The sequence below is a fragment of the Gossypium hirsutum genome, chromosome D05, assembly GCF_007990345.1.
Source record: "Gossypium hirsutum isolate 1008001.06 chromosome D05, Gossypium_hirsutum_v2.1, whole genome shotgun sequence".
NCBI classification, from domain to species: domain Eukaryota; kingdom Viridiplantae; phylum Streptophyta; class Magnoliopsida; order Malvales; family Malvaceae; genus Gossypium; species Gossypium hirsutum.
In genome coordinates, this window is record NC_053441.1 from 59,318,445 (window position 1) to 59,331,332 (window position 12,888).

Genomic DNA, 12,888 nt, shown 5'->3' on the forward strand with positions numbered 1-12,888 from the left:
TAATATAAATTTAGCACTTATAAAATTTAGTAGTAAAAATTCAGAACTTAATTTTTCAGTTTATCAAACACAACTTTAATTCTGAGGTACGTAAACTCCTTTAAGCTTAAAAACTTAGCATGAACACATCCAAAACAAATGATACATATTTGTTTAATAGAAATGCAAAAGAGGCTCAAGTTCATCATTTAACTTTACAATTGCTCGACTAATCTAAGCTTTGTATACATGCCAATAATCCAATGCAAATGGTATTTAAACACTTGAATTATAACCTTAAAAGCTTGTTGGATAATGCAACGCTCCCAAGCCAACACCATGACATCTCGATAAGTTCAAACCTACATGTTTTAAACAACTAATGTTTATTTGTAATTAAAGCGCACCTAGTTGAATGTGCTTTATTTGCAATTATCAGAAAACATGTCCAATTGGATATGCTTTGACACACTCTTTTTAAAAACAATCTATTTTCCTAAATTTCAAAAAAGTTGGCCTATTTTGTCAATTAATGTTTTTTGGCATATTTGACTAATTTAACCCTAATTTTATTAGTAATTGTATTGTTGAATTCTTTATTGGATTAATATAATAAACATAATGATTTGATTTTAGGTTCTGTTGATTTTTTTTCAAGAATTATTGATAATTTTTTTATAATAATTAATATTTTTTATAATTTAAAATTAAGTAATTATGTAGTTGCAATTTATACTATCTCACTTCATATAAAAATTATGGTGTAATGTTAGTAACTGTATGAAAATAGAACAACAGAGAGTAATATAGAATGAAAACGACTGAATATTCTAGTATTATTTTTACTTACTTAGATCAGTAAAGAAATAGAACTTATATACATAAGTGAGTATGACTAACTGCTGTTAACGAATTCTATAACAATATACCAGATTGTATAACTGATTACTAACAACCTAACGTAATCTTATACTCTAACATTCACCCAGCTTCTCAATAGGTAGGATTCGAAGCAATTGTGAAACCGAGTAAACAGGGAGACTGAGTTTGTGAAAATGTCAGCAATCTGATCACAAGCTGGGACTTCACCGACAACAAGCGAGCCTTCAGCCACCTTTTTACAGATAAAAAACAAATCAAGTTCAACACGTTTGAATTTGGAGTGTAAGACTGGATTGGCAGCAACCGCTACTGCACTAGAATTGTCACACTAGACAGCAGGTGAATTGGCAGAACGAATTTGTAATTCTATTAGCAGATAAACTAACCATGTAACATCATTAGTGGCTGTAGCCAAACTTCGATATTCAACTTCTGTTGTCGACCGAGAAACAACTTGTTACCTTTTAGAACACCACAAAACAGGCGTATCACCAAAATACACACAATATCCTGTTGTAGACCAGCGATCATCAAAATCCAATCCCCAGTTAGCATTAGTATAACCGATGAGAGAAAGTTTGTTGGATGGACGAAAAATTAACCCATGATCAATAGTCCCACGTAAATATCGTAAGATTCTTTTTAAAGCCACCAAATGAACTAAAGTAGGTGCATGCATAAATTGGAACACATGATCTACAACATAAGCAATATTAGGTCGGGTCAGAACCATATATTGAAGTGCACCGGCAAGGCTTTGATATTCTGTAGGATCAACAAGACAATCGCATTCATCCTTAGAGAACGCAGACGAACTGACCATTGGTGTGTGGACACTTTTTGCATTAGTCAGGGAACTTCTGTCAAGTAGATCCTAGATGTGCTTGCACTAGCATAAATGAAAACTTCCAGTGGAGGATCGAGTGACTTCAATGCCTAAGAAGTAATGAATGTCTCTCATATCCTTTAAGGAAAACTCATTATGTAACTACTTAACAAATCTATCTGTACTATCAGCCATACTCCCCGTAATAATAATATCATCCACATAAACTAGAACATAGATGATGGACTCGGTCGTTACTCGAACAAATAGAGACGTATTAGATTTGGACACGATAAACCCGATAGAAACAAGAAATCTTTTGAATTTATCAAACCACACACGTGGAGCTTGACGTAACTCGTATAATGCCTTCGTCAGACGACATACCAAGTGCTTACCAGTTGGACCAGACTGAACATAACCTAGAAGTTGTTGCATGAATACTTCGTCAGTGATATCACCATTTAAAAAGGCATTGTTGACATCAACCTGATGAAGTTGCCAACCATGAGAGATAGTAATCGAGAGTATGGTTCTAATAGTAGCAGGTTTGATCATGGATTGAAAGTTTTTTTGAAATCACACCCGAAAACATGGAAACACCCCTTTGCTACCAACCAAGCCTTACGCAGAGCAATAGTCCTATCAGGATTTTTTTTTTCTTTGAAGAGCCACTTACACCATATCACCTTTCGTCTATGAGGTAGAGAAACAAGTTCCCAAGTGGAGTTAGCTATGAAAGCATCAAATTCGGCTTGGACTGCTTATTGCTACTCTGGATCAGCAAGTGCTTCTTCAACCGTGCGAGGTTCATAGTCAACAACTTCAATAGACAGAGCCTTAGGTTTAAAAATCCCATCTTTAGACCTAGTAATCATAGTATAAGTATTTCTCAGCAGAACAGTCAGTGGAGTCGAGGAACTATGCTGGGAGTAGACAGACCACCTACATCTGTTGAGGTTGAAAGCCAGAACTCCTCATGAGCAGACCTAACTCAGTCGATGAACCACCTGATATAGACTGTATGAAACTATAGTGAGGAGGAGAAGATGTCATACCCGTGGGACTCTCGAATGTTGTAACAGGGCGGGAGGCAGTAGACTGAACAAGAGGAACATATGTTGAGACACATGAACTAGGTTTAACACGGTCCATGTTAGATGAAAAAAAAGAACCGTTGTTCATTAAAATCAACATGACGAGAAATAATTATTTTACCATCTGGTGTAAGACAGTGATAACCTTTATGTTGGGAACTATACCCTAAAAATATATATGGCTGAGAACGAAAATCTACTTGTGACGTGCAAATGATTGCAAATATGGGAAACAACAGCACCCAAATTCCCTTAAATGATTATATGTAGGCTCACGACTATGAAGAACTTAGTAGGGAGACTGCCATTTTAGGACTGGGGTGGGTAGACGATTTATGAGATGAACAACACTACAAAAGGCATAATCCGAGTAATCCATGGGCAAATTGGCTTGAGCTAAGAGAGTAAGACCAGTTTCAACAACGTGTCTATATTTTGCTTAGCAACTCTGTTTACACTACCACATGGTCGTGTCTTATGCATAGCCGCACCATCGTTAGACACACGGTTATGTCTCACACACGACCAACCATACGACCAAGCACACACCCGTGTGGCGTTGACAGAATGCAATTTTGACTTTCACCAAAGCTTGATTTCGTGTATAGGGTACATACCTGGTACCGTTTTGATGCAAAACCACTCCCAAGATCACCAGCACCTAAAAATAGATTACATAACACCATTTTAGCAATCAAATTACGAATCAACAACACAACCCAAAACAACGCACGCACTTACCATTGTCACGAATAGATACTATCACGATTGAAACTGTTGGAGCAAAATTCACAGGTTCACTGTCTACTCCAACGCAATACGCACACAGAAAATCAACTTTCCCATTTCACACCGTTACGAAAATTCAACTAAAAAGAAGAGGAAACTAATCGATTACACTTACCCACACGAACGGAAAAAAAAACAACGATTAATGGATTCCCCAAGAAAAGGTCAATGGATTATTTGATCAGGAATAAAAAGTAAAGACGAAGCAAAAATAAAGTGTAAAGCAAAGAGGAGAAGGGAAACTAGCGTTAGAAAGTTTGAAAGAGAGAGAAAAAGAATTAATTTCATCTAATTTGAAACACTCCCAGTCCAACACAACTCCCACAACCCACTAACCACCAAATCCCCTAAAAATCGTCCATTACCCTCATCCACTATCAGAATTTCAACTCCATCCAAATTTCACCACACAATCGATACACATAGAAGCAAAAATTACATCCATCGCTTGCACAAGGATTCAAACACAAGATCTCTAACACACTGACTCCTTTACCACTCAAACCAGCAAGATCATTCTAATATGGATTAACAAATAATTTTATATAAGCCTATTCAACAAGGGAAGGGCTTAGATCTAAAATAGCAAAGTTTTGCCAAAAATGAGAACTGAACTCAAGACTTCTCACACTCCCAGAACACTTAACCACTAAAACAAATACTCATTTGCGTCAAATATTTATGGAAACAGGAATACATTAATCAGGGCGTTACATATTTTGTAAGTTTTGTAAGTAATACATGATATCACATATACTAACAAGTGGTGCTTATTTGGCTATTATGCTATATTTGTTGACGAAAGGAAGAATAGTTAGTGAATATTTTTCATATGGGGAGGAGTAGAGTTGTTTATGAGTTGGGTTTGGTCCTAACAGAATTTTAGGTTTGATTGTTAGGTTTGGTCCGTAAAATGGGTCTAAATTTTTGTTTAAGTTCAATATGAATAAAAATGTTAAAATTTGAATCCGGCCTAGGCCGTGTTAATTTTTATATAATACATCAAATATACTAAAAATATTAAAATAAATGTTTCTCAACAAAATGAAAATAAATTAAAAAAAAGTCTTTATACTTAAACAATATTAGGATAAGTGTAACTTAACAAGCAAATGTCTCTAAAATAGTAGGAAAATTAACAATAAAACAATTGTTATATAATATCCAAATATTAATAATAAAATAGTAGTAATATAATAGTGAATGATAGTAAAACAATGGAAAAAAGTGGGAAAACAACAACAATTATTGAAAATTCTGGTTGGGCCAAAGTAAAAAAAAAAAATCATAGTTGAGACTTATTCTTTTTGCTCAAATCTATTTTTAAGCTTATATTTTTGCTCAAAATTATTTATTTTTTGGGTCGGCAGATCCAACCCATGAACAACTCCAGAGTTATTATGATTATATGAATTGGATTAAATTATGATTTTATTTGACTAAAAACCCTCCTAAAACTTCCATAAATAAATTGTTATTCTTATGGAAAGAAGAAACAATGAACCTATAAAAGCACATGCTGGATGGAACAAAACACAACAAAGTAATGAATTTATGGCAGAAAATATAACATGCTAAAGAGAACAAGGAAACATGTGAAATGATCTGTAAGCTGAAAATGGAATTACTCCCACTTTAAATAATAAGTCAACCAATTTTTTATCCCCTTTTCTTGGGGGGGGGGTGTGATTTGGTTTCTAAATTAATTATGATTAAAGTATTAAAATTTGGCAAAATTAACTTTCCAATCTCTCTTAATTTTTAGATTTGAGCAAATCAGTCCTTTTAAAAAAATTTGAAATAATTTAATTTTTTGTCAATTTCAGAGTGAGCAGCTCAAGACAATTAATTCCAGTGTTAATGTTTTTCATAAATTTTACATAATTTTGATTTGTATAATAATAAAATTAGCTCTCAGTGTTTATATATCCTGTATAAATGTTACAGATTAAATTTGTTAAATTAAGACCAAATTAACAAAATGTATAATCGAAATTGAGAGATATGAAAAAGTTATTTTTACTTTAAAGTGTCTATTAATATTATACTATTTTAATTTCAATTTAATATAATATAAATATAATACATATTTGCAAATTTTAAAATTTAAGGAAAGGGTATTAAATTATGCAATGGGGATATAATACAAAAAAAAAATAAAGTTAAAATATGTTATAGGTTTACGTAATCTTCATAAATTTAGAATTTAATCTATATATTTTTATTTTTAGGAATTTAGTCCCTCTATTTTTAAGATTTTAAATTTAAAATCCAATTGTTGACACTAACAATTTTTTTTTTGTTAAATTTGTGGGTATGACATTTTGAAATAATAATAATAATAACTCACTTGGTAGCAATGTAACTAAAATAATGGCATTATAATGAACTTGAATTTAATAAAATAATTTTAACAGTTTAGGCCTAAATTTCAAAATCTATAAAGTAGAGAAATTGAATTCTTAAAAATAAAAGTATAGAGACTAAATTTCAAATTTGTGAAGAGTATAAAGGCTTGTGGCATATTTTAACCAAATAAAGTTATATAATAAAATAGGCTAAAAGGGTCTTAAAAGCCCATGAACTTTTCCAAAAAAAATCAATTAAGCCCCTGCACTTTTTTGCACCCAATTAAGCCATTGAACATTAAAATTAACAACCAAAGATGTTTTTCTAGGTATTTTCACTACGTTGCAAGCCAAGATTGTGTCTAATAGCGAAAATTGATTTTTTTATATTTAATATCATTAACAAATAATAGAAAATTATAAAAATACATTAAAGTTAATAATTTCTATGTTTTAAAAATTCATAATTGTTACAATTTTTTTATATTTTTCATAATTTATCTAATTTTTTATTTTTAAATATTTTTAATTTTTTGTAAGTTTAATTATTTTTATATTTTTTTTGCACTTTAATATTTTTATATATTTTTAAAACTTTTAATAATTTTAAATATATAATACCAATTTTATCATGTGGTACAATCCTAACGTGCTATGTGACAAAAACACGTAAAGAAAATTATTGTCGTTACTCTATAGTGGTTGATTGTTAGCTTTAACGATAGGAGAGCCTAAATAATAGTAATTTTAACATTCAAGAATGAAAAAAGAAATATAAGATAGGTTGAAGGAATTTGAAGAGTGTATTGTAGAAGCCCAAATTTGCTGGGCCCATTGTCCAGAAAATACAAATAGCAACCCAATAAACCCGAAACCCAACTACCCCAGCCCATTAACCTAAACTCAGCATTCAGAAACCCTAATCCCACTAACCCTAGCCACCTACCCCCCACTTGCCCACTTGCCCACTTGCGCCGAACACCACCATGCCACTGTCGGCCATGGCCACCTGCAAGAAGCCAAGTAGAAATAAACAAATAGAAAATAAACATTTGTAATCGGTTATAAAAAATCGAAAATCTCACCATTATGGAGGGGAGGGGGGATTTTTTATTTTTTGCTATGAAAACAAAAGATTTTCTTTCAATATTAACAGATTCAATACAAGAACCATTCGAAAATATATATACTATCAGGGGCTCTAACACCAAATCGGAGAATCAAATCTAAAACCTAAGGTGACTCTTTCTTTTTTTTCTTTACTGTTTTGAGTTTATTTTCTACATAAAAATACTAAAAAATACTAAAACATAAAAATATATGCATTATTAAGCAAAAAAAAAAGAAAAAAAGAAAAAAATATTTTTTACCTTCTCCGGCCACCGCGTGCGGTGGTCGGCGCCGGCGAGCCTCCGGTGGCCGTCCGGTGACCGGCCCCCCCGGCCGGATTCCCCTTCCCCCCTCCCTTCTCTCTCCCTTCTCTCTTCTCTCTCTCTTCCTTTTTTTCTTTCCCTCTCCCCAAATGATTTTTTTTGGCTATTTTAGGCCTTATATAGCCCTCCAAAACGACGTCGTTTTGGGGGCTACACTTAAGCCTCAAAACGACGTCGTTTTGACCATTGCCCGACCCATCCTACCCGACCCGCTAGAGGATCCGCGTGTTTTCGTTTGAATGGGATATTTATGCGCGCAGTCCTTCCGCTTTTTCAAGGTTTTGCAATTAAGTCATTTTTCTTGTTTCCAATTTGGCCCCATAATTTCTCGCGCTTTTCGATTTAGTCCCCGCTGATGTGCTGTGTTTTAATGGAATGGAATAATTGTTGTTTCGGTCCCCCTATGTTTTGTACGCGCTCAAATAAGCCCATTTCTCTTTATTTCCTTTCACATTTGCCCCACAACTTTGTTTTTAATTCAATTTTAGTCCTTTTTTCGTTTATTTTTATATCTTTATTAAATATCCTTGTTATTTTTATATTATTAGTATTATTAGTATTACTATTATTATTATTATGTATTAGTATATATTTTTATTATGTACGTGTATACATATATATATATTCATATTTAATATTTTTATTTCATTTTTATTCTAATATTTTATTATAATTTATATATATACATGTACATATTCTTTATTTATTTTAAATATATATTTTTTATATTTCATACTTTCTACAGGCATATATATACTTATATATTTACATATTTTAATTCATATACTTATAAATGTATGTACATACTTACGTTGTTTTATTGTTATAATATACATATTCACATTTTTTTGTCTTTATGTAATATATATACATACATGCGCATGTTATTTATATATGTAATTATGTTTTCATATTTTATAATTCTTATACATACACATATATATACGTATAGACATACATATTTACATTATATATATACCTATATAGTTTTTTTTGTATTTTAAATTTTTTAAAATTCATACATACATTTTTAAAACTTTTATAATTTTATTCATTTCTTTATTATTATTATTGTTTTACTTTATGTTTATTTTTTTTATTTATGTGTCCATTATTATTTTAAAAAATGTTTTAGTTTTTTTATTTACTTATTATTGTATATAATTGATTTTTTATATATTTATTTTTGTTATTTTCGCTCGTATTATTTTTACTCGCATTATCGTAATTGTTATTCCGTCACATCAATTTTTACCCAAATTCGTAAAAAAGGGAAAATTTTGGAAATAAAGGCAATACTCGATACTTGGGATCTTCGAGAGAATTGGGCCCTAACGTGCTGGGTTCTAATTTTCTGTTGAATCTAAATGCTCGAGAATGCTCTTTAATAAAAACTCATTATCGGGATTTCAATATGTTGTGTCCTAACGCATTGGATATGACACGTGGTTTTCTCGATATGAGAATTTTTTTTCGAAAGTAAAGACAATATTCCGTATTTAGAAAATTCGAGAAAATCGTGCCCTAACTTACTGAGCTTCAATTTTTCTCGTTGATTCTAAGTAATCGAATATCCTTTTAAAATTAAAATAAATGAGGTTTAAATAAAAAAATGAAAGGCAAGTTTACTCTCAAAAATACGAGGTGTCGTGTCCTAACTTACTGGATGTAACATCTTGTTACTTCGAGATAAAGAGGCATTTTCCATTTTGATTTATTCGAGTATTTTTAAAATAACACGATATAAGGAGGGATCATATTTTTAAGATTCTTTCAAGTTTTCAAATTTTCGACACTAAGACACTAATTAATCAACTAGGTACCAATTTTGGGCGTATCGAGGGTGCTAATCCTTCCTCGTGCGTAACCGACTCCCGAACTCATTTTTCTGAATTTCGTAGACCAAAATCGTTGTTTTAATAAAATTAAATCATTTATTAAAAACAACCACTTTTTGAGGTGACCCAATCACACCTCGTCAAAAAAGGATTGGTGGCGACTCCCGTTTTCATTCTTTTTTTTCAAAATCCAAGTCGACCCCGTTTTTATCCAAAAAAAAATGGTGTCAACATGTATAGCAAATCAAAGATTTTTAGAGTGTGATTAAAAAAGAGAGGCGTGAAATGAGGTACTCCGGGGTGAAAGCGTGTGGGTTTGGACGTCGTATTTGATGCCGGAAAACAGGATCGGCTTCACGTGTTCTTACAACATTTCATGCCTCCAACCTTTGACTCTCTTCACGATTCTATTTCCACCTACAATAGCTAGCTGTCTGCTTTGCTAGATTTCTGCTTTCATTAAAAAACCCCATTTCTCCTTGACTTGACTTCACACCTTTTTATTATTATACTTCCACTTCCCTTCTATTCTACTATTTTTATTTTTATATTATTTAATTAATTAAAGCTATTTTCATTTATATTTAATTATAAATGTATACTAAAAATACCACACACTGATTTTTTTATATTACATTTAAAAAAAAAGTTTTTAAGCAGGGTCCAAGCCAACAAATTTATAGCGAAGAACTGAATTTAAATAGTGATTTTCTAGAGGGACCAAAACATAAATTTTATTATTTTATTAGTTATAAATTTATAAATTATAAGATGCTAAAATCTAATTTTCCTAAATTAAGGACAGTTAAGGCCCCTATCGGCCCGCTGCCGCTCCTGCTTCTAATAATAATAATAATAATTATATTATTATTATTATTATGATTATTATTATTATTGATTTTGGCTTTTTATATGACAATATGATCCCAAAGTCTATTGACCCTAATTTTTATCTCAATTGAACCAATCAAGGAGACACATTTGACGGTAGACTTCTTTAATTAATATATATATATATATATACATTCCCTACTTGATGTGGGTATATCGATGTCATGTGAACACTTAAATTCAATCATTCCTCAATTATTTCATATAATTTTCGAAATAAAGGTGTTTGTGAGAATAATAAGAGTATAATGGGAAATTTAGTAATTTTTAAATTAATTTTTGACGTGATATAGAAGATAAATAGTGTTATTTTAACATTAAGTATATGTGAACGGTCACACAAGTTGTCACGCTAATATTGCTAAAAAAACGTAAGGGAGAATATTTGGTGTACTGTTGGTGAATAATAACATGACACCTCATCATTAAATAAAACAAAAAAAATAGTGAAGTACTTATAAATGAATACTGATAACTTTACTTAAACATAATTAATTATAAATAAATACTAAAATCTTGAAACTTAAACTCTAGACTCTAGACCCTTAAACCCAAAATTCGAAATATGATAGTTGTTAATATTTATTTATAATAGTTACGATTAATGTTTAATGTTCACCGCCCTAGATGTGGTCTGGGCTCAAGTCACGCTAGTCATGTTGATGGTTCAGATATTGTAATTCACAAAAAAAGAAAATTATGTTTAAAAAATTATTGGTATTTATTTACAAGTCGTCCATATTTTTGTTTAATTAATGATGTTGTGTCACATTATTATTCACTAATGGTGCATGAAGCTTATGCACTAACCGTGCATTAAATATTATCCCAAAAAATAATATTTTAATCAATATTTTTTTTTTGAAAAAAAAGTGATTTAATTCTTTTTAAAAGGTTAATAATCAAATTTAACTAAAAAAAAATCAAATTAACAAGAGATGTAAAAATTGAGAGTCGAATTTATCATTATGCCAATAATATAAAATATAAAAACTTTGTTTTTACTGATACTTAAATATTTTCACCATTAACTTAAAAAGATATCCAAAATATTAAATATAAAAAATAATTTAATAAGTAAACAGTAATCTAAATCATGTTAAGTCAAAACTAAAAATCCTATCTTATACAAAATGGTTTTATTAAAAGCGATAGCCATGAACTCCGAAATGATTAATATTCATGACATAATATAGAAAAAAAATAAAATGATATTATTTTTTGGTGTTTGTAATTTTGTTAAGAAACCCTAAAATTGGATGCTTAATTTGATGTTTTTAAAGATAATATATTATATTTAGGTTAGTATTTGGTATATTGGTGTATTTTTTTTAATTTTACAAGTAGATTTTTAAAATTACCAGGTGTCCCATTTATTTTATATACTTATTTAATTTTTTTAATATTTTATAGGATACTTATTATTATTGTAAGTCTATTTATGAAGTCTATAAACTTCACTAATAATATATAAAATATTTTCCTTATATTTAATAATTTATTTTGATACAAGCATTTAAAATTTATGATAAAAGAAATTAAGTGCAGTTATTATTAGGCTATTTAAAAAATTAGGACGGCTTAGATGCAGATCTTACTGTCAATTCAAAACTACATTAATTAAGCTTAATCTTTTTTCCTGATTTCATTGGTCAAACATTTAATGGCATATTAACAAGAATCTAATTCACTTATACCTACTTAACCCATTAAACAGACCCTTTTAGCCCTATCTATATTTATATATATAATTTGGTGATTTCTATCTATATTTATATATACAATTTGGTGATTTTTACAGTTCGTGGTTGTCGAAATTAAATTCCCTTATTAAGAGTGTAATATAACTTACCATTAAATATAATACATATATATATATTCGACACTCAACTGTGTATTCAAATAACTCAAACTTTTTATTGTATATGTGAGTGTGACTTTTATATTTGAATAACATGGCTTCCTTCCCCTTAAATCATGGAGAAATCTAGTATAAATATGCAGCTTAAAACACCCACCCTTAGCTTACACTCTTTTGTGCAAACATTTCCCTTCCATTTGAAAAATAATGGCTTCTAACACTCTCAAGCTCATTGCCATGCTCTCCCTTACTATTTCGGTCCTCTTATCTTTGTATCCTCACTCAACCTTCTCATTCGAAATGGAGGATTTCGACGATGAGGAGGAATACGTGCCTGATGAACCTGTCATCATCCCCAACCTTCGATCGAGAAGCCGGTTCTTGAAAACCTCACCCAAGAAAGATAAGATTAGGAAAGGTGCACATTGCGAGCCCGACCCTTATCACAACATATGCAATGGCCTTTCGGTGAACAACGGGACCGGCATATTGTATTGCTGCAAGACGCATTGTCGTAATGTGCTCCGTGATTGGAACAACTGCGGTGAATGCGGCCACCGGTGCAAGTTCGGGGAACGTTGCTGCGGTGGGGTTTGTACGGATGTTGTTTACAATGTTAACCATTGTGGCAAGTGTGACAAGCAGTGTTCGCCGGGAGTTCAGTGTGACTTTGGGTATTGTGGTTATGCTTAGATTTAAGTATTTATAATGATTTTTATCAAAATATATTGGCAAATTTACTTGGGGCTGTTTTGGTTATGAATAACACTTCGTTATCGATATATTTTTGTATAATGAGGGGAAGGATATATGTAGATTATACACATATATATTTATGTAAAAAACGAGTTTTATACGGTGGATCTTGAGCTTGTTGTAATTGATTTTAGCCATTGTTTTTATATACATTATTCGAATTTTATATACGATAGTTTCATTTTTGA

General features: G+C 30.8%; 1 protein-coding gene across 1 annotated transcript; it reads left to right on the forward strand.

The window, feature by feature from the left end:
• Positions 1–12,151: 12,151 nt before the first annotated feature.
• LOC107902253 (protein GRIM REAPER) lies at positions 12,152–12,637 on the forward strand. The gene has a single exon (XM_016828467.2). It carries the CDS (start codon positions 12,152–12,154, stop codon positions 12,635–12,637), a length of 486 nt encoding a protein of 161 aa, XP_016683956.2.
• Positions 12,638–12,888: the final 251 nt, after the last annotated feature.

What these genes read in the sequence shown, in the direction of transcription:
- LOC107902253 (XM_016828467.2), top strand. Translation starts at nt 12,152, where the DNA reads ATGGCTTCTAACACTCTCAAGCTCATTGCCATGCTCTCCCTTACTATT.